Source organism: Esox lucius, chromosome 15, assembly GCF_011004845.1.
Source record: "Esox lucius isolate fEsoLuc1 chromosome 15, fEsoLuc1.pri, whole genome shotgun sequence".
NCBI classification, from domain to species: domain Eukaryota; kingdom Metazoa; phylum Chordata; class Actinopteri; order Esociformes; family Esocidae; genus Esox; species Esox lucius.
The window spans coordinates 5,593,767-5,616,381 of NC_047583.1; the positions used below are offsets into that span (position 1 = coordinate 5,593,767).

Genomic DNA, 22,615 nt, shown 5'->3' on the forward strand with positions numbered 1-22,615 from the left:
GAGACAGGCACAAAGAACAACAGTATATAGAAGTCTTTATTAAATAATTCAGTGTGTGTGTGTTTTTGAGAGTGTATTAGAGATAGTGGTACGTGTGAGCGTGAGTGAGAGTGTTATGCCGTGTGTGACGCAGCCTGTGTGTCACGAGGTTCGTGCGCGGCAGAGGTTCCCCAGCGTGTGTCTGAATGACCTCATGCGGTAGGCGTAGAGCAGCGGGTTGAGGGCGGAGTTGGCGTGGGACAGCAATATGGCGGCCAGGCTGAGGGGCTTGGGGATGTGCCACCCGGGCCTCAGCAGAGCCACACAGTTGACGCAGTGGATGGGCAGCCAGCACAGCATGAACAGGAACACCAGCAGGAACAGGGAGGTGGCCTTCCGCACCTCGCCGCGCCTGCACGCCGCCGCCCGACACTCGCCGCCACTCGGCACGCGCCCGGAAGTGGCCTCCGCAGCCTGAGCCCTGGCCCCCCCGGGTCCAGCGGCACCGCCCCCCGACCCGGAGCCGTCATCTTTGCTCCCGGCACTAGACCCAACATCGCTGCTGCCAGCCACAGACTGGTCATTCCGGAAATCAGGTCCGACTGGTCCCCTCTCGGCCGCGATGCGTCTGAGCTGCCGTCTGACCGTGAGGAAGATGTGGCCGTAAATGATGAACATGACCACTAGGGGCGCCAGCACGCAGCCGATAAAGTTAAAGTAGACCATGTAGCTCATATTGACCACACAGGGGAACCAACAGGCCCTGGAATGGAATGGAACAGAAGATTATTAGTAGAACTGATAGATGTTGAGATTATAACGTCGATAAAACAAAAAATTATAGGGGTTCCAGCAACTTTATTGCTTGGCCCCCTAATAAAATCAAGATTTCTGCATAGGACATTGTAACTATACAAGTAGTTTGCAAGACCTCACATTCACCACAGATTAAATATTCAAACACTTAATGTTAGATGTGTACCAGGAACAATATGTATGTGATAATATGTACCCAGAGGAGGGCAGAGAACCGTGCCAGCCCATCAGAGGAATGGCTCCAGACAGCAGAGCCAGGCCCCAGGTGAGGAACAGGGCCACCCAGGCGTTCCTGGGTTGAGAGAAAGAAGTTATTTGTTTATAAAAATTTTTTACAGAAAATCCCAGAGAAATATTACTGGGGTACAAGTGTGTCAACGTTGGTGTAGGAAACCAATGGGACTTAAGTATTGTAAAACATATAAATACACAGAACAATAGACTAAATACACGAAAACAACTAACATTACTTCTGAGGTAAACTCCCGAGTACACAATAAAATACACAAACACAAAGGAACGTCCGAAAGCATTTGATAATCTGCCAACTAGTCCGCGTTGTCCTGACCAACGCACCTGGGGCTCATGATCCTCTGGTACTGGAACGGCAACAGAATGGCTACGTAGCGATCCACAGCCACCGCTAGCAGGCTGAGAGGGAGGGAGGACAAGCGGGAGCGGTAAACATTACTTTCCCCCTTTCAGACACCGCCTCGGGTCATAAGACGGGATCAGCGAGGCCGTCAGCTGGACACACGCCAGGTGACAGGAACTGTACAGGTCGGCGCGTTCACCTGAGGATGGAGCACTGAGTCAGCACGATGAGGACACTCAGCAGGATCAGACAGAGCGGCAGGTCGTGACGGGGCATGCCCAGGTCGGTCAACACGGCGCACGGGATCGCCAGCGTGCCCACGAAGATGTCTGCCACCGCAAGAGACACCTGGGAAAGGGGGTGGGGCATTTGTCAGTTGGATAAAGGTGTCATCCCCTTGCCCCCCCCCCCCCCCCCTTTGTTCTGCCAGGCCATAGGCTTTTGAGGAGCTGTGCTTGGTGGGAGACTGTTGTCAGTGTATGCAGAGGCTTCTTGGTTCAAGCCCAGGTTAGGATGAAGACAGGAATGAATGCAACTTTTATACATTTCCTGGTTCATGGGGACTTTCAACAGTGTAAAAAGCCTCTCACCAGGAAGTAGTTGGTGACAGTGCGTAGCTTCCTGTTCCGGGTCACGGCCACACAGACCAGGATGTTTCCGACGGTAGAGAGGACAGCGATGACTAGCTCAGCAGTGATGTAGGCCACGGTAAGACCAGTGAAAAGCGAAGGGCCACAGGAGGACTGGAACTCATCACAAATATCCCCAGCACTCTCGTTCATAATTATCGTCCTATCTGCTTTAGAACACACAAATCTCACATCAGTTCAGGTAAAAAAAATAATGAAAGATGTACATTTATAGGCTTGCCTCTGCTCTGTTACCACTCTGCGTGGAACAGCCTGGTCAACCATCTTGACTGCTGAACTCTCATTCCCACAGTTAGGATGTTTGAATGAGAATAGATCGATTCAGCGCGGTGACAGACTGGGACCCACAAAGACACATGAACCATAATCACGACAATTAAATCCAAAAAGTCAAACATCACGGTACCTGAGAAACTGTCTGTTCAGATAGATCCTTCTTCCATGGTCTACCAAGCGTCCTGTCACCAGTAGCCTGCAGAGCGTTCTCATCTGTTAAGTCTGATCACTGACGTGCTCAAATGTGCACAGACGCGCGCTCTGTCTAATGTGAGCATTTCTATTAACAGTATGTGTGTACTTCTATTTGACTGATCTGATAGGGGCTCCCAGCTCATTCAAAACAGCAGCTGGTCATGAATTGAATTTACTTTCAACAGTCAATGTACATACCGTATGGACACGGAAGACTAATTCAATACAATCCCTCTAATAACAAACCATTGAGCACAATCAGAAAGATAAATAGTGGTTGTTAATGACAGACAAGGCTGCGTGATTTTTGTATTGTAATCATAAAAGTGGGGAAGTATCCATAACTTCCCCATTGGCTAAGGAAGACAAATGGGATTTTTTTCTGGAAAAGTGTTTGGGAATGAGATTTCGCATGAATCAAAGCGTTTAGCCTGGATACAGAAGTTAGCTATGGTATATTGACGATATACCACAAACTCAAAAAAGCCGGTTTATAATACATAAGCAAAATGCCCACAGACTTCTTTTCGTCACAATATCCCTGGACCTTTTTACACCCAAGACAATGTCTGTTCTGATTGCCCCCCCAACCCAAAATACAACATACAAGGGTAAAGCCGCTTTTAAAATATGTAACTGGTTTTGGTTCTCTGATTTGCTAGAGATTATCCAATCAAATTCCCTGGTGAATAATTCTGTGTTAAAATGTTTTGTTTTAATCACCAAGCACACTCCAAAGCCTCACTACACCCTCTAAATGACCGTAACAACCCTATGACCTACTGCACCTCAGAGAAGGACAAAGAGAGAAGAAAGCAAGAAACAACACAACACAGAGACGTGTGTGAAATGAGACACACTGGGATAGTTGATTGGTTTATTATTTGTCTGATACTCTTCTGTGGACAGATTTGACTTAAAACAGGAAGTTACCCACTTTGGTGACAGAGTTTTATTTCTGGGTACCTGATTAGGGTTAACATCAGAATTCCAGAGGGCAGGTACTGTAAGTAGTAAATGTAGGGTATATTCTGTCACTTTTGTGATTTATGACCTTGGTGGGCAGGACAACTGGTTTGCTGGGTGGGACTTCCTGTGTGACGTATGTACATCCTGTATGACGTGTGTTAGGACGGGACTGACGTATGCATGTCCAGGGACTTTGTAATTTATGATTGCATTGATGTGTTCATGTTTGATGTTCTCAACGATTGATAAACACCCCAGATGTGTTATAACAGGTGGGTTATGTTTGACTATTTACAAATGGGTCTTAGGGTTCCGGATTGTTAAATTCCCAGGCAATAAATAAGTGTTATATCAGCGGCAAGATGTTTGGTGTTTAACAAATGGGGCGCCAGGGTCCAGCAATGCTATAACCCCCGGCATTTTATGTTCCGATGAGTGGTACAACAGATGAGTGTTAACCTTTCATGTTTTATGGGCTGATTGGCGAGGTCTGTGTATTTAAACCACACAGACCCCTGTGATGGTCATTCAGTCTTGCCTGAGTAAACTTACCTACACAATACAAACCATAGCTGATTGTGCAGCAATCAGCGTTTTGGGTGAAACACCATTGAAAGCTAACAGCTTAACCGGAGCTTAGCGATTTGGCAAGAGGTTACAAATGGACAGCAGAGTCAACATGCCAGCCCCGACGAAACCGAACCAGAGTTTAACCCGAATCCATCAACTACACCAGGATATGCTGGCACGGGTTTGGAATACGGCAGATACTGTGTGTACTGTGTAAAGTTTCAAAGGAATGAAGCAGTATGACCCTGTTAGATTGGAACTATTAATGGCAGCGGGTTAGATTGTGACTGCGGACTGTCCGACCGACATGAGACCCTGAAGCCCCGCCTTGAGCTTAGACCGTCCTGCATTCCATCTGTGTGACACGTCAATCCCTCAGGCACCGTCCGCACGATGTCGACGGGGGGTCCTGGAATGAGTCCTTTTCTGAGGGTTTCCCGGGCAACCTTGTTATATTGACTGATGGTATCAACCTAGGACATCCCGAACTGATCCAAATCCATCTTCTTCAAGACCCAGAGCCAGCTGGGTTTCATGTGTCAGTGATGGAGGCGTGTACGGCCGAACGCAGGGCGCCGAGGAACCTCTCCCTGTCGTCCTGGCGCTCTACGGCACACACCCACCTCCGGCTAGGTCCCTCCAGGACGAAGCCATTACTCACATCTGCATAACGGGTGGGGGGGGGGGGGTTAGTATTGATTCTATGGTTTTCAAAAAACTACGTGTGAGTGAGTGTGACTTTAAGAGAGTGTGTATATGTGCGTGCGTGAAAATGTGACTGTGTGTGTACTCACAGCGTGTATCTGTGATCTCTCTGACGGTGAGGCTGTGCAAAGAGACGGAGGCCAGGAAGGTGTGTGTGTCGCAGCGTGAGTGTGTGAAGGGCAGGTGACAAACTCTCTTCTGGGTCAGAACCAGTGCGTCGTTGAACAAGAACAGACCCACATCCGACACATGCTCATAAACCCTGTTGCAGTTAACCACATTAGTTTCAAACAGAGCTGGAAACACACACACACACACACACACACACTAACATTACTCTGGGTTACTTTCACCTGAGAGAGACAGTGATGTCATCACTGGGACATTTTAGGAGAGCGGCGTCCTGATTGGTGATCAGCTGTCTGTTTCCCTCACACAGGTTCTACAGAACACACACACAAACACACACACACGCACACATGCAAACAATGAGTGCTTTAGTATTACTTTGTGTTTACTAAGTGAGTTGAGGCTGTTTTACTTTTTACATTTAAAGAGTAGCTGTGTTAAGGTTTAGCTGTGTTAAGGTGTAGCTGTGTTAAGGTTTAGTTGTGTTAAGGTGTAGATGTGTTAAGGTGTAGTTGTGTTAAGGTGTAGCTGTGTTAAGGTGTAGCTGTGTTAAGGTGTAGCTGTGTTAAGGTGTAGCTGTGTTAAGGTGTAGCTGTAGTTTATTGGATGTCTTGTCTGTGAAGGGTCTTACTGGACATCCCTGGATCATTCTCTGGACCTCCTGCATCCTCATGTCTTTCTCTGAGTTCCTCTTCAACTAAAAGAGAGAGACAGAGGAGGAGGAGAGGAAGAGAAGAGAAAGAATGAAAGAAAGCAAGAACGGAGGGAACAGAGAGTTTGGCTGGGCTTTTGATATGTGTGTGTGTGTGTGTGTCTGTGTGTGTGTGTGTGGGGGGGGGGGGGGGTTCTACCTTGCGTATGAAGTCCCTGTGGCGGGTGAGTGAGTCCAGTGCTGCAGTCAGGTGTGTGTGATCAGGGTGTTGGGCAAGTGTGTGAAGAGACAGTGCCTGTACCAGAGTCACATACTCCTCAACACGCCAGGCTGGACACAGCAAAAGCTCCTGAAGACTACACACACACCCACACACACACACACACACCCACACACCCACACACACGCACACACACACGCACACACCCACACCGTAGAGAATTACTGGTTTAGTATTGGGCGGATTGGAAAAGTACCAAACCTGTATTCTGCCAAGTAGGAAGTAAAAATGAAAGATGTACATTTGTAGGCTTGCCTCTGCTCTGTTACCACTCTGCATGGAACATAATTAAGAGAGGGACAAGACATGGGTGGACAATTGAAATCAAGAGGTATTTGTAAAATGCAGGTGGGCAACCTGAAATCTAGGCTGGAGAACGAAACTGATAAGGGGAATAAATCAAACTGGTTTGACCAGATAAACATGTATTGATGAAATGTCAGTTATTTTGTGAGATGTTGTCACACCTTCTTACCTATAAAAAAAGGTTTTCTGAACTGTACTTCAGACAGACTTTCTTTGATCTTGTGTTTGTGTCTTTCGGTCTCTATTTGCAAACCGTTACTGTGTAAAATAGTATTTTCATCTGTCTTATCTGCCTTAGAAAGAGTTCTAATCTGTGAATTTCTTCCACAACCCACACACAGAGCTTCTTTATCTAGTCAAACAACAATGTATCTCATTTATCAGTTAAGCAACAATATACCTCATTTATTTTGTCTGGTAAAAGACTGCATACCTCAGCATGTGTGTGTCCAGAGTCCTGTCGTGCCTCTTCAGGAAAGCCCGAAAGGCAGGGTTCATCTCTCGGCACTGCAACCCAAACATGGTTGTGAGTGTGTGTGTGTGTGTGTGTGTGTGTGAGTGTGTGTCCATGTATAGCTATTCATGGGTACTTCAACAAGCCTATGAAAAATCTTGCAAGTTGAGAACATCTGGCTCGTCCTCACTTGTAAAAAGGGATTTTTTTAGGCTCGGGTTAATGTTAGGCTTAACAGGGTTAGAGCAAAGTTATGGAATTAAGATTAGGTTAATGTAAGTGCTAATAGTGTTAGAGCAAAGTTATGGAGTTAAGATTAGGTTAATGTTAGGCTTAACAGGGTTAGAGAAAAGTTCTATGGTTAGGATTTTTCCCCTGTGTGATCCAGTTGTATGTGTATATTTGGGTGACATGATGTCCCCACAAAGCTACAAAAACCCCCCAGAAATAGTTCCGTCCCCAGTAGGGAAAACGTTCGGTTCGGTTTCGGTGTTTCTACCGGCCTTGTCTATGGTGCGAATGGCAGTAGGGTAGTTCTGGAGGTAGTTGGTGTACTGGCGGAGCTTGGAGCAGAACTTCACCCAAACGTCCCCAACACACTGGTCAGCCGCCCACTGATGCAGTCTAGACCCCAGCTCTGACAGAAACACGCTGAGACACACACACACACACACACACGATGCGGTTACACTAAACCAGGCACAGGTTTACCAGTGCATGCACACGCGTATCTCTACCGGTTTATGTCCAATATGTATGTGACGGGGGTCAGGATCATGTCGACGTGGGCGGAGCTGATGATGGCTCTGTTGGACTGGAGCGCTGACAGAAGAGGATCATGGTACACTCTCCTCACGGCCTCCAGCCTCTTCACGTACACCTTCTCGCTATTATACAGCTCTATGGCCACTGCACACCGCCACTCCTAGAGACAGACAGGCAGACAGACAGACAGGCAGACAGACAGGCAGACAGCGATGGGACACAGAGGCCGGTCTGAAGCAATAATTCATTAATTTTGGAACACAATTCACACATTTAAGGAGGCTTTGTCCTTGTGGGGACACAAACAAGCATTCCCACTCTAACCTGACTCCTAACCAGGTTAGTAAAACATGAACACAAACACAACCACTAACCTGTGGTATCCCAGGGATACCTCTCTCTGTCAGAAAGACAGGAGCAGGACTCCTCTCTCCGATTACTTCTCCTTCTCCACCTTCCTCCCTTCCTCTCTCCTCTCCCCCATTACTGACGTTCCTCCCCTCCTTCCATCTTTTTAGGAAAAGACAGAGGAACTCCACAGGTCTGGTCTGAGTGAAGATGGAGGAGAAGTGAAGGGTGTTCAAAAAGCAATAAAAGCAAGTTGAGCCCAATACTGTAATGGGGCCAAACAGGAAGATAAATATATATTAGTATATTTTATTTGTGTTGCTTCCAAAAGGAAGGTTGGGAATGCGTGATTTCCCAAGCCAAATATGGAACAGCGTGCTTTCTACATAGTTACAACTGATATAGGCCTCAAGAAGGGTTTAAGAACCAATTCACTGCATGCCAAATATGTCCAAATATTAATGGCAACTGGACCATAGCTCCATGTTGTATGTGTTTGTATTGTTGTAACAAAGAAAAAAAGATCTTGGTCTCAGTTGATTACTCAAATACAGATCAACGTAAAACCATTTTTAAAAAGTACACCTAAAAATATTGTACTGTTATGGTATTAAATGTAACATTCTCTTTGATAAGAACAATTTGGGTATCTTGGCACTGTTAACTGTTAAGCGCTAACTGTTCAGTGGAACTTCTCACTGTCTGTTTATTTATGAACCGATGTTAATGTCTGTGTATTTGTGAAGATAACATACTGTCTGTTCTGCAGCGAGTGCAGTGAGCCCCTCAGTCAAGGCTTCAGTCAACTCCTTGGAAAGAATTAGCTGCTCTACAGCCAGGGCCTCGCACAGGAACTGACCTAGGAACAGATCCCACACGCACGTACACAAACACTCCAAATTGACCTAAGATCGGTGTGTCCGTGTGTGTACACACGTGTGTTTGGCGCGTGTGTGTAGTACCCAGTGCCCGGCCCCTGGTGTCCAGGCTGAGTTGTGGTAGTTGTGGTCCCAGACGGGTCCTTAGGAATCCCAGGGCCTCCTCCAGCCACTGGGCCTGCCAAGCCCAGCCCTGCAACACCTCCTCACACAAATACCGCTGGGCAGGGGCCCGACACGCCCCCAGAACCCTGACCCGGGCTCCGCCTCCTTCACTGCATGACCACTCGCTCAGAACTGGGAGGAGGGTTAAACACAGGTGGCGGTGAAGTAGATGGTTTCAGAGACCTGCATTTAGAGCTTGGACACCACGCGGATACTTTTATTACGTGCATGATACCTTTCCCAATGTCTGGAATTAGAACAACAAGGCAAATTTTGAAAAGCGGAATCTGAAAGGAATCTCCGGCTTCCTCCCCGACTCACTGTTCTGGAAGCATCCGCTGGACATTCCTGTTGGGGCCCAGACCTCCAGCCCGGTCAGAGTTTGGAGGCAATGGAGCAGCAGCACTCCTCTGGCTGAGACGGGATGGGACAGGCATGGGGGGCAGGTTAAGTAGTGCTGCCAGTTTGCATTTATAATCTGGGTCCGGGTTGGATCGATCCACCCACCAGATGCTGCCAGGGGACAGAAGATGTCCAATCCTCCTCCCTCCTCGGGCGGTATGACCCAGCCGCACAGCTTTTCCCAGAAATCCCTGAGGTCAGGGCTCAGCACACTCCTCTCTGTCACCTTGCAGCCTGGGGTTAAAGGTCAAAACAGTTAGGACTTTCAGCTCAGAGACAATTTTAATTGAAGGTTTTTATTCACCACTGATCTTCAGTGAACTATGAGCCTAATCCTTAGCTTGAGCACCTTGCAGCAGAGTGATCTCCTCTGTCCCTCCAGGAGCCAGGACCCCAAGTCGCTCAGCTCTCTGCCCACCCAGGGCCCTCTCTGCCTGGGATAAAAGAGCCTGGAGGGTCCCTCTGTGGTCATATAGAACCACCAGCACTCCTGCTTTCACACCACTCAGCACCAACTAGGACAGGAGAGTAGATACATTTACCACATACATTTATGACCCATTTAGATCTATTGCCAGTAACTAGTCCTTCAACAAAACAGATATGATGGGTAACTGGGTAACAGGTATTAACTGGGATGTCTTTGGGTTATAACTGGGATGTCTTTGTGTTATAATTGGGATGCCTTTGGGTTATAACTGGGACATATTCAGGTTATAACTGGGATGTCTTTGGGTTATAATTGGGATGTCTTTAGGTTATAACTGGGACATCTTTGGGTTATTACTGGGACATATTCAGGTTATAACTGGAATGTCTTTGGGTTATAATTGGGATGTCTTTAGGTTATAACTGGGAAATCTTTGGGTTATAACTGGGACATATTCAGGTTATAACTGGGATGTCTTTGGGTTATAACTGGGACATCTTCAGGTTATAACTGGGACATATTCAGGTTTTATCTGGGATGCAGCTCTGATGTTGACATTGTAAACATTAGATTCTTGTGGGCCAGTGCTGCCCCTGACCTCTTACCTCATAGGCAGAGATCCGGTTGGACAGCAGTAGGAGAAGGGGTGGGGTTTCAGAGGAGGGGTGGGGGGCTCTGGGTCTGCTGGTAGTGGAAGTAAACACTCGATTCATGCCACCTCTGAAACCACACACACATTATTACACAAACAAATTAACATACTGTCACACGCAAACCAAACACAAACATACATGTGCGTGTGCACACCCAAAGATATCATTGTTCCGAGTTTTTAATGCAGAAGATTACTCACACCGTCACCTGTGACCTCACATGGGTCTTATCTAGGGTCAGAGCTGGGGTCAACTTAAGGCTGACAACAGGGGTCAGGTCGTCGGAGGATAAACAGAGATGCCTTGTCCTGTCTGACAACCCGGTAGAAGAGCGAGTGCTCCTCTGTCCCCCAGGAACCTGCTTCCCTCCCTGGGCACGATTAACCACCGTTCCCCCTGGCCTCCTCCAAGGTGGTCGGGATCTCAGGGATGCTCCTGTGGATAAACGAGATCTGAGTTATCATTCAACTTGACCTGTCACCTCTGCCTTGGAACCATGGTACTATCACCTGGTAGTTAAGTGTGTCACCTGGTAGTTAATTGTGTCACCTGGTAGTTAAGTGTGTCACCTGGTAGTTAATTGTATCACCTGGTGACTTCAAGAACCGAAATTATTTCTATGTTAGATATCCTATATATTACTTGTCTAATTCTCAATTCTCCAGCTGTCCACATTCACAAATATCTCCTAGTATGAAAATTGTTTTAGTATCAGGTTTACCATACTGTTTTAGTATCGGGTTTACCATACTGTTTTAGTATCGGGTTTACCATACTGTTTTAGTATCGGGTTTACCATACTGTTTTAGTATCGGGTTTACCATACTGTTTTAGTATCGGGTTTACCATACTGTTTTAGTATCGGGTTTACCATACTGTTTTAGTATCGGGTTTACCATACTGTTTTAGTATCGGGTTTACCATACTGTTTAAGTATCGGGTTTACCAAACTGTTTTAGTATCGGGTTTACCATACTGTTTTAGTATCGGGTTTACCATACTGTTTTAGTACCGGGTTTACCATACTGTTTTAGTATCGGGTTTACCAAACTGTTTTAGTATCGGGTTTACCATACTGTTTTAGTATCGGGTTTACCAAACTGTTTTAGTATCGGGTTTACCATACAGTTTTAGTATCAGGTTTACCATACTGTTTTAGTATCAGGTTTACCATACTGTTTTAGTATCGGGTTTACCATACTGTTTTAGTATCGGGTTTACCATACTGTTTTAGTATCTGGTTTACCAAACTGTTTTAGTATCGGGTTTACCAAACTGTTTTAGTATCGGGTTTACCATACTGTTTTAGTATCGGGTTTACCATACTGTTTTAGTATCGGGTTTACCATACAGTTTTAGTATCAGGTTTACCATACTGTTTTAGTATCAGGTTTACCATACTGTTTTAGTATCGGGTTTACCATACTGTTTTAGTATCGGGTTTACCATACTGTTTTAGTATCGGGTTTACCAAACTGTTTTAGTATCGGGTTTACCAAACTGTTTTAGTATCGGGTTTACCAAACTGTTTTAGTATCGGGTTTACCATACTGTTTTAGTATCGGGTTTACCATACTGTTTTAGTATCGGGTTTACCATACTGTTTTAGTATCGGGTTTACCATACTGTTTTAGTATCGGGTATACCATACTGTTTTAGTATCAGGTTTACCATACTGTTTTAGTACCGGGTTTACCATACTGTTTTAGTATCGGGTTTACCATACTGTTTTAGTATCAGGTCTTCTTACTTACTCTTCTGCTCCTCAAGTCTCTCCCTGACGCTCCATCGGATCCTCCTCTCTCTGCGCCTCTCCTCCTCCTCCTCCCTCTCTCCTGGGCAGGGCAGGTTGAGGGTGCCGTATGTGTGTGCTGCCTCCCTGGGGGTGAGCCAGTCCAGGGTGGACACACAGGACACGTAGTGGCCCTTCCACCCTCCGTACTCCTTGTCTCCAGGACGGTACGGCAGGAACCAGCCCCGACGCACACACCTCGCCGACCACAAACAGTCCTGCAGCGGGAGGGAAGAGGACGTATTGGGTCACCACACACCTGGCGGTACAGAGGGGAGGTGAGGAGAGAAAGACTGAATGTACCGGAGAAAGAAGCTGAGCGGTACACAGAGAAGGACAGAGACAATGAAAGCCCTATCCACGCTCACCTGTTCAGCCAAGACCCTCCAGTGCCAGCTGACCTGTGCCGCAGAGCAGAGGTCACGAGGGTTCAAGAATGACATGACGTAGAGCGACAGGAACCGGGGCAACACAGAGGTGAAGTCCACGTTTGTCATCGGCACGGCCTGTGTCAGCCAATCCCTGCAGGACCTATAGATCACATGGTCAGAGTTTAGAGGTCAAAACACCAGGAGAGAACAAAAAGGCTTACACAGTGATTCTGAGATTGAGAAGTCAAGCCACTGGCAAAATTTATTTGGGGGAATTCCCAAAAAATCGAGAAGAGTCAATACAAAATCTACTGATTCACTTGAATGACATCCAATGTCTGTCAAAACCAAACATATACACTCACCTAAAGGATTATTAGGAACACCTGTTCAATTTCTCATTATGGCAATTATCTAATCAACCAATCACATGGCAGTTGCTTCAATGCATTTAGGGGTGTGGTCCTGGTCAAGACAATCTCCTGAACTCCAAACTGAATGTCAGAATGGGAAAGAAAGGGGATTTAAGCAATTTTGAGCGTGGCATGGTTGTTGGTGCCAGACGGGCCGGTCTGAGTATTTCACAATTTGCTCAGTTACTGGGATTTTCACGCACAACCATTTCTAGGGTTTACAAAGAATGGTGTGAAAAGGGAAAAACATCCAGTGCGGCAGTCCTGTGGGCGACAATGCCTTGTTGATGCTAGAGGTCAGAGGAGAATGGACCGACTGATTCAAGCTGATAGAAGAGCAACTTTGACTGAAATAACCAATCGTTACAACCGAGGTATGCAGCAAAGCATTTGTGAAGCCACAACACGCACAACCTTGAGGCGGATGGGCTACAACAGCAGAAGACCCCACCGGGTACCACTCATCTCCACTACAAATAGGAAAAAGAGGCTACAATTTGCACGAGCTCACCAAAATTGGACAGTTGAAGACTGGAAGAATGTTGCCTGGTCTGATGAGTCCCGATTTATGTTGAGACATTCAGATGGTAGAGTCAGAATTTGGCGTAAACAGAATTAAATCATGGATCCATCATGCCTTGTTACCACTGTGCAGGCTGGTGGTGGTGGTGTAAAGGTGTGGGGGATGTTTTCTTGGCACACTTTAGGCCCCTTAGTGCCAATTGGGCATCGTTTAAATGCCACGGCCTACCTGAGCATTGTTTCTGACCATGTCCATCCCATTATGACCACCATGTACCCATCCTCTGATGGCTACTTCCAGCAGAATAATGCACCATGTCACAAAGCTCGAATCATTTCAAATTGGTTTCTTGAACATGACAATGAGTTCACTGTCCTGAAATGGCCCCCACAATCACCAGATCTCAACCCAATAGAGCATCTTTGGGATGTGGGGGAACGGGAGCTTCGTGCCCTGGATGTGCATCCCACAAATCTCCATCAACTGCAAGATGCTATCCTACCAATATGGGCCAACATTTCTAAAGAATGCTTTCAGCACCTTGTTGAATCAATGCCACGTAGAATTAAGGCAGTTCTGAAGGCGAAAGGGGGTCAAACACAATATTAGTATGGTGTTCCTAATAATCCTTTAGGTGAGTGTAAATCAACTGAACAAGTGCAGGGATATGCTTTAATTTGGTGAATTGTAATTCAGCCTAGCAGTGTGTCATTTAGTGTCTGCTTGCTCAACTAAATGCAATGTGAAAAAGCAAATTGTGAAAAAGATTATAACGACACTATAACGAAGCACAAGATAGTAAATATATCCTGAAGAGCAATGTGGGATAGCTCTGACCCAGTAGCAAATAGACCCATACACAATCGACACTATGCACTCAGGGAAGTGTGACCAGGAATAAAGAGTGGAAGGAATGACAACAGGAGGCCTTACCTGAGCTGAGAGTTGGCACATCGTGATAACAGCATCTGGAGGAAGTGTTTTCTCTGGCGGTCAGTCCACAGATCAAACCAATGCAGAACCAGGTTGACCCGTTCCTCAAACAGCTAACAGGTCACAAGATAATATACAGTAGACTTTACTCAGAACAAACCAGGCATATTACACTTATATTTATTATATTTCTTTCATATTGTCCACATACCCCATTTCTACACTTGGGAATTGCTGCTAGTTTACATATATATTTATTTGAAATTTTTTGCTTTATATTTTACTTTATGCTACTATTTAGATGTCATGTGCCATGTCATAAGAATTTCACTACTCAGAACAACACCATATTATTTTGTGCATTTGACATAAAATACTTTGACTTTGAACAGTGTGTGTGTGTTGAGTTATGTATTATATATTTTTTATTCTCATATTTTGAGATACTGGATTTTTGATTTCCATTCCAAGAGATGTAAAGCCGTTATCATCAAGACTGAAAAAAGGCTCGAAATGTTTCACTTTACGTGTAATGAATATAGAATATATGGTGTAACTTTTTTTTGATTGATTGATTTTCGGTAATATTGAAAAAAAATTGAGATGCACCTGTATGCTGTATTTTTCATTAGCTTACATAAAGCAAAATAAAGCAATGGGTTTGTCGCAGCACCACGTTAAATGCTCGGCTGACCTGCTGGTTGGACGTCCTGTTGTTGATGGGGGTCCAAGCACTGTAGAGCGTGTTGGCAGTTCCTTCCGCTGAGGGCTGGTGGTGCATCGTGCTCAGCTACTCCGTGCCACGACCAGGACCAGTTCTGCACAGGCACCAAACCACGGCTGTCATTTCATGAGGGATGTATTGGCTCTTACCTATTTCGCTTCTTCTAAAATCAGTTCATTAACAAAACTGTCAACAGTTCAGTAACAAAAATAAAAGAAAGATAATTTACCTGTGTTTTAAGCTCTCCGGTCAGTGTTGTTCCCTGCATGAAATGCTTAAAAAATATATTCCATAAACATGTTTAAATGTGAATATAAAACACAACTTGTTACACCGCCCTTCAGCCACAGTCTGTCCTACACTGTGTGGTTGTCTCCATGGAGACACAATAACAAAGAGCACAGGCCGCATTCCTACACACACACACACACACACACACGCACACGCACACGCACACGCACACGCACACGCACGCACGCGCACGCACGCGCACGCGCGCACGCACGCACCCGCACCCGCACGCACAAAACAGGCACCACTGTCCCCCGAAACCTGCTACAGTCAAACACTACAATACCAGTTCACTGGAATGGGTGTGTCCTAAATGTATTATCATTATAATAAAAAATACAACAAAAGCAAACATTACTGAAGTCCAATTTGGACATAAAATTCCAAAAACATTAATTGTTCAAGGTAACCAAATTTAATAAAATTACACAACTGGAAGCCATTAGAATTTAGTTTTTATTGACACAACCTAAAACCAAGAAAAATCTGCATTCATAGACTTATAACAACTGATCACCCTCTCCCCAACACATTAAATAGTATTAAAACAGCAGTCTGTAATGTACATGATTACTCTAAAGGAAAGTTTTACAATCAAGCAGCATTAGGAAAATTATTGCATTCCAAATGTGTCTATATATATATATTTTGTCATATATATATATGACAAAGACATTAGCAAGAGATCATAAAATAACACCTCAATGGAACGCTAGTTCAAACAAAAAATACAGGAAAAGGCAGGCAGAAAAGGCATCAACATTTGGCCAAACACATGTGTGGATGTTACGTGTGGATATGTGGCATGACGTTTGGATACGTGACGCAAGGTGTGGATATGTTTCATGAGGCCTGGATATGTGACGTGAGTTTCTGAAGTAATGTGGTACTCAGCTCCATATCAGCCCGAAACCCCAAGGAGCAGAAAGGAGAAGATAACATTCATTTAGGATATTCTTTTTCAGGAAAGGTGGTTAAGAGAAATGTCAATGAGACAAGGAAAGGATAGACAGTGTGGACTGAGACACGGAGCTGAGAGTGTTGATTGGAGAAAGAGCTGGCAGACAGTGTTGTATGAAGAGACACGGAGCTGACAGACAGTGTCGACTGGAGACACGCAGCTGACAGACAGTGTTGTATGAAGAGACACGGAGCTGGCAGACAGTGTCGACTGACGAGACACGGAGCTGACAGACAGTGTCGACTGACGAGACACGGAGCTGACAGACAGTGTCGACTGACGAGACACGGAGCTGACAGACAGTGTCGACTGACGAGACACGGAGCTGACAGACAGTGTCGACTGACGAGACACGGAGCTGGCAGACAGTGTCGACTGACGAGACACGGAGCTGGCAGACAGTGTCGACTGGAGACACGCAGCTGACAGACAGTGTGGACTGGAGACACGCAGCTGACAGACAGTGTGGACTGGAGACACGGAGCTGACAGACAGTGTGGACTGGAGACACGGAGCTGACAGACAGTGTGGACTGGAGACACGGAGCTGACAGACAGTGTGGACTGGAGACACGGAGCTGACAGACAGTGTGGACTGGAGACACGGAGCTGACAGACAGTGTCGTATGAAGAGACACGGAGCTGACAGACAGTGTCGTATGAAGAGACACGGAGCTGACAGACAGTGTCGACTGATGAGACACGGAGCTGACAGACAGTGTCGTATGAAGAGACACGGAGCTGACAGACAGTGTCGACTGATGAGACACGGAGCTGACAGACAGTGTGGACTGGAGACACGGAGCTGACAGACAGTGTGGACTGGAGACACGGAGCTGACAGACAGTGTCGTATGAAGAGACACGGAGCTGACAGACAGTGTCGTATGAAGAGACACGGAGCTGACAGACAGTGTCGACTGATGAGACACGGAGCTGACAGACAGTGTGGACTGGAGACACGCAGCTGACAGACAGTGTGGACTGGAGACACGGAGCTGACAGACAGTGTGGACTGGAGACACGCAGCTGACAGACAGTGTGGACTGGAGACACGGAGCTGACAGACAGTGTGGACTGGAGACACGGAGCTGACAGACAGTGTGGACTGGAGACACGGAGCTGACAGACAGTGTGGACAGGAGACACGGAGCTGACAGACAGTGTGGACAGGAGACACGGAGCTGACAGACAGTGTGGACAGGAGACACGGAGCTGACAGACAGGGTGGACAGGAGACACGGAGCTGACAGACAGTGTGGACTGGAGACACGGAGCTGACAGACAGTGTCTACTGGAGACACGCAGCTGACAGACAGTGTGGACTGGAGACTGTATCAGACGCTGGCTGTCCTGGGGACTTCCTGGCTGTCTGCTAGATTCAACTTTTGACTGGTGGAGAAAAAAGTCAAGGAGAACTGCTTAAACCACACACAGACAGACACACAAGTGCTTCCATTAGCCAGCTAGAGATAAAGAAAAAAATATGAAAAGCCGGTAAAGAGAACAATGGGCTGCTGGCCAAATTGTCCGGGAAAGAAAATCTAATTGTGAAGATTCCAAAACTCCCAGTCCTCATAGGGGACTTCACTGAATCAAAAAAAGGTGCCAGAATTATCACTCCACAAAAGATATATTATTTAATTAGTTAAATAATACACACACACACAAGCACACACTCAGACACAGAAAGCGGTACAGAAAACGGCAACGACAGATCTTTTTAAAGGATACATGGATGAACTGAGTTCCTCAAGCTGTAAAAAGAGAGAGAAAAGTTTTTCTAATAAGCCATAATACTTTTTATAGTGCACACGTGTGTGTTCAGCTTTGCCACATGAGGAAGCTTACAGATCAAGGGCAATTATGGTCCATTCTTTAGCACAAACTCTCTCTCCACCCCCTCTTTCTCTCTCTCTCCACCCCCTCTTTCTCCATCAGTCTATTTTCCTGGTCATTTATCCCGTTGTTAGATCCTGCTGTTAGACAGCGGTGGTTGAGCACAGGAGCACCCTTCAAAGATTTTCTTGATCATTAAGAAAGCTTAACATTGATTTGCATTTTTAGTTTTGGACTAAACTTACTGTGTAGAATTAAAGCAAATGTTTCCCAAAAACGTTATTCATCAGCTTAATATTCTAGCTGGCTAACTCCTTCCCCACGACTATCTCAATAAATCAGCTCGATACCTAGTTAGAGCAAAATCATTTGGTACCAGCCAAATGACTACTCCACAACATAATATTGTTCCCCAGTCAGCTATTGCAGGGTGAGAGACCAGATTTATATTTGCTTTTTCATCTCAGTCATATGATTCGGACCCAGAAAACTCCTGATCACCATCATGGCTTTTCGAAACACAGGATATATGGGCACAGCAGCTCCACAAGTCTTTCCCGTGAGAAAATGTATTACATTTATTACTGTCAAATAACCATTTTAGGGGCCTAAGCAGTAGAATAAAAAAAGCCTCCCTCTGTAGTAGGATAACTCGCCTGTCCTCAAGTCCCGTCCAAACGTCACCCTGTGGACCTGGACAACCATTTGGTTTAAATGATTCAAACGTAACACCCTTGGCACCGTCCAACACTCTCTGCACAGTGTAATCATGTCTGTACAGTGTAATCATGTCTGCACAGTGTAATCATGTCTGCACAGTGTAATCATGTCTGCACAGTGTAATCATGCCTGTACAGCGTAATCATGCCTGTACAGCGTAATCATGTCTGTACAGTGTAATCATGCCTGTACAGCGTAATCATGCCTGTACAGCGTAATCATGTCTGTACAGTGTAATCATGCCTGTACAGCGTAATCATGCCTGTACAGTGTAATCATGCCTGTACAGTGTAATCATGTCTGTACAGTGTAATCATGCCTGTACCAGGGCTTACATTGAGCAGCAGTTTGTCCATGTTTGAGTCACAGGCCATCTTGCGTTGGTCCTCAGGCATGTCATCCACCTCACCGTAGAGGTCAAAGTGCAGCCGTGCCAGCTTCTCCTGCATCTCCCTGACATGCTCCATCTCATCTATAGAACACTCATTACCTGGGAGAGGGCGGGGAGGAGGGAGGAGTTAGAGGGCGGGGAGGAGGGAGGAGTTAGAGGGCGGGGAGGAGGGAGGAGTTAGAGGGCGGGGAGGAGGGAGGAGTTAGAGGGCGGGGAGGAGGGAGGAGTTAGAGGGCGGGGAGGAGGGAGGAGTTAGAGGGCGGGGAGGGAGAGACCTGCAGTCAATGGCTGTCAATCATCTTCCACATCCAATAGTATCATAACATCACGCAGTCCAAATACACCAACACATCGCCTACCAAAGGCACGCAGTTTTCCATTGTGGAAGTCATTAAGGAGGTTCAGCAGTCCCTTCTCCATCTCCTGGACGTCAGACACATCCGTCAGGAAAGAGTGCTGGATGGGGGCGGCCTGGCCTTGGCTGGCCTTACTGCCTGAAGCTTGCTGCGGCCTGCTCTTCGCACCCCTGACACACACACACGGCTCAGGTAAGACCAAGTTGACAACTTCCCAGCAGTTCATCACACAGTCCAGACGGGGACAGTGGTGGCTCCTACCTGCGGCTCTTGCTCTTCTGACTGGCCTGCGTACTCATGTGACTGAAGCCCAGGTGGCGTCCAGAGGAGGCTGTGTTCTTCCGGGCACTGGTGCTGGATGGTGGGGCAGGGGCTTGGCTGGTGGACAGCCTGGAACTCTTTCTCTTCAGCTTCCTCTCCTCCATGGCCTCATTATAGGTTATCCACTGCACTGGAATGGACTGCACAGCCCTGCAGAATGTATAGCAACATATAGGAAGACAACAATGATGTCACTGTTGCTGGCCGGAATATGACTCGAACGCTTTTACCTTGTTGGATAGTTACGGCCTGTTATTGTCAACAGAATTGCTTGGCTGCTAGAGTTCGCTTCACGTAGTTGAGATAGTTAGCTAACACGTTACCGTGTAGTAAACTCGCGAGTCCTTCCTTCCAATACCTAGGCTACATTAGTCCTTTCTCTTCTCAGGACGGGTTGAGCCAACGACATGCACATCAGTTAGCTACACGGTACCCAACGAACTACAGTGAAATCCCTAAGCAAGGAATGGAAATATGAGGGCTCTTTGTAGTGAATAATACAAAGTAAGCAACATTTTAATCATAGTTATTTCATAGTGGACATGCAGGCAGTGCATGCTGAAATGAAGTCAAGAACAAAACAGTTACTGTAGTCAGTAGTAGTTTACAGTAACTAGCTAAAGAACGTCCTTGTCGACGCAGCTAGATACTTAGCTAGCTAAACACCTGTCACCCCTATATAACGCATGCGCGATCTAACGCAAACGTATAACATATATCAGTATAACTAGTTACAGACCTGAAGTTGTGGCCAGCTAATTAATTCGACACGACATCCTTTAAATCTGTTATCTTCCTGCTTGACTAAGTGCGGTTAACTTTGTAAACTTCCTGGTGTGTGACGTAGCAAATGACGCCGAGTCCTAGGTAGACGTTCAAGCAATCATGAGTCCTCTTATCCGTTCTTGTTTGAACAGAAAATAAGGCTTGTGTCGTCCTAAAGAAGCTAACAACGCCACAGATTCAATGGTAGTATGAAAGTTCTCTGTTACCAATAATGGCGCATGTTGCAATTGTCAATTCAGTCAGTTCTGCCACCATTTCAGACAGCCGAGCATGACCATTTAGTAACCTATCTCTGTCCAGCAGGTGGTGCTTAAAGACTGCATCACATTTTAATTAGTAGCCTCATTTATAATGTTGACATTTTCGCAAACGATCAGGAAAACGGCACTGGTATGTTAATAAGAACTTATGGTAATACTGATTCTCATTAGCAATTAATAGAAATCGGTCAAACTTTTGATTTATCTAATTTTTTAATTTATCAACAACAAAAAAATTCTGAGCGAACCCTGGCTCCCGTCAACCAGATAAGTAACCATAGTGTTACATGTTAATGATTGTTCAATAAACGTTAGAAAATCCAGAATAAATGCTCTCACCCAGAGCAATTTAGTGACCAATATTATTGCCCATTTAGTGCCCATGCCCACCTCCGCCTCCACTCTGGCGTTGCAAATGCTTTGCTGCACAGGACTGCGCACTAGGCAGAGTTGTCAGAACAGGTTTTAGGATAGTCTGGCCTAGTAGGACGGTTTAGTCCGCAGCCTCGGATGCGTGTGTACGGCTGCAGCATGGGTTCAAATGCGGCCCACAGGTTTTTCAGCAGAATCTCTCGTTTTTCCCATTGTCTTTATCAATAAAACAGAAATGCCTGAGTATATATACATAATGTATAAGCCTTGCTTTAGCGCTGCTTCTTTTTCCCTGGGTGAGAAAACGGCAGAATTTGGCAGTGAGCGCAGAGTTAAAGGGATTTTTGGACCACCGACACACATTTCATATTTGCCCTTATTTCCCCTTCAAGTGACTTTCCTTAACCACACAAACAACTTACATAGATTTGCTTATAATACATAAAACGTGTAATTAATAATAAATCGTTACTTGGTGTTAATGGTGCTGCTAGGGAAATACGACATATAGGAACAGAATACACTAAATATATTATGTGCCGTGTTGACTGACTAACTCCTCCTAACTTGGCCTTCCTGGTGGATCTTCTGTAGACTCCTATTGGTTTGGTGTCTAAACCAAAATATAGCATCAGATGAAAACACTACCTCGCTGTTCAGCTATTAACTCCTTGCAGAAACACACACACTCAAACTCACACACAAACACACGCTGGAACACACATGCACAAACGTACACACCCCTCTGTTCTGTATTTGTGAAACATAATTGTAGTGTAGACTAAGTGCTGTTATTGAGGCAGCGGCTGGAAATGGACAGTTTGTATTCAGCCACTTCTGTTGTCGATAAAGCTGGCTAAATTATGCATGGAATTGCATGAATATAAGTACGCTGTGTGTGTGTGTGTGTTTGTGTGTGTGTGTGTGTGTGTGTAGATGGAAATGATGCTGGCATGGAATCAGAGAGGAGGCCAACAAAGAGGTGTGCTCACACACACACACACACATGCGCACACACACACACGTGCACTCACACCCGCACGCACATGCGCGCACACACACACACACGTAAAGATGACGGCCAACGTTCATACTGAGACTGATGCATTTGCATGATGTGTTTCAGGGTGAGCAGCATTTTGTTTCATGTCGCCTTTTCTCTCTTCCAATAAACCACTGAGCTGTGAGCTACCTGAGGCACACACACACGCACACACGCACGCACACACATACAAAAACACACATACACACACAAACTGTCCAACTCTCCCTCTCTTTCATTCTCTCGCTCTCACTATGTCTCTCTTTCTCTCTCCATCAGCACACTGCTTCTTCCTCAAGCTGAGT

At 45.9% G+C, this 22,615-nt stretch overlaps 3 protein-coding genes across 8 annotated transcripts; all 3 read right to left on the bottom strand.

Moving 5' to 3' along the window:
- Positions 1-18: 18 nt before the first annotated feature.
- On the bottom strand, positions 19-3,246 carry LOC105025557 (adenosine receptor A2b-like). Its single transcript, XM_020054275.3, has 5 exons — positions 1,981-3,246; positions 1,590-1,738; positions 1,372-1,446; positions 992-1,087; positions 19-742 (listed from the first exon to the last, which is right to left on the bottom strand). The coding sequence occupies exons 1-5, from the start codon at positions 2,170-2,172 to the stop codon at positions 142-144; spliced, it is 1,113 nt and encodes a 370-aa protein (XP_019909834.2). The 5' UTR covers positions 2,173-3,246; the 3' UTR covers positions 19-141.
- A 110-nt stretch (positions 3,247-3,356) lies between these two features.
- On the bottom strand, positions 3,357-15,339 carry LOC105025558 (epithelial cell-transforming sequence 2 oncogene-like). 4 transcript variants are annotated; one of them, XM_013137571.4, is made up of 21 exons: positions 15,203-15,339; positions 14,944-15,067; positions 14,250-14,362; positions 12,378-12,540; positions 11,972-12,227; positions 10,418-10,652; positions 10,170-10,284; positions 9,484-9,649; positions 9,240-9,368; positions 9,054-9,146; positions 8,652-8,864; positions 8,445-8,548; positions 7,716-7,889; positions 7,314-7,501; positions 7,080-7,227; positions 6,556-6,629; positions 5,736-5,892; positions 5,516-5,581; positions 5,109-5,197; positions 4,845-5,017; positions 3,357-4,713 (listed from the first exon to the last, which is right to left on the bottom strand). In XM_013137571.4, exons 2-21 carry the CDS (start codon positions 15,028-15,030, stop codon positions 4,583-4,585), a joined length of 2,874 nt encoding a protein of 957 aa, XP_012993025.3. In that variant the 5' UTR covers positions 15,031-15,067; positions 15,203-15,339; the 3' UTR covers positions 3,357-4,582. The 4 variants fall into 4 exon arrangements, with proteins under 4 accessions (XP_012993025.3, XP_019909832.3, XP_019909831.3 ...); XM_020054273.3 differs by having other exon boundaries at positions 9,054-9,368; positions 10,170-10,248; XM_020054272.3 differs by having other exon boundaries at positions 9,054-9,368.
- Positions 15,340-15,706: 367 nt separating this feature from the next.
- On the bottom strand, positions 15,707-20,871 carry ccdc28a (coiled-coil domain containing 28A). 3 transcript variants are annotated; one of them, XM_034297632.1, is made up of 7 exons: positions 20,590-20,812; positions 20,209-20,213; positions 19,791-20,013; positions 19,533-19,699; positions 19,118-19,272; positions 17,958-17,980; positions 15,707-17,615 (listed from the first exon to the last, which is right to left on the bottom strand). In XM_034297632.1, exons 3-7 carry the CDS (start codon positions 19,952-19,954, stop codon positions 17,561-17,563), a joined length of 564 nt encoding a protein of 187 aa, XP_034153523.1. In that variant the 5' UTR covers positions 19,955-20,013; positions 20,209-20,213; positions 20,590-20,812; the 3' UTR covers positions 15,707-17,560. The 3 variants fall into 3 exon arrangements, with proteins under 3 accessions (XP_034153523.1, XP_034153522.1, XP_028981208.1); XM_034297631.1 differs by lacking the exons at positions 20,209-20,213; positions 20,590-20,812 and adding an exon at positions 20,843-20,871 and having other exon boundaries at positions 19,791-20,000; XM_029125375.2 differs by lacking the exon at positions 20,209-20,213 and having other exon boundaries at positions 19,791-20,000; positions 20,590-20,813.
- Positions 20,872-22,615: the final 1,744 nt, after the last annotated feature.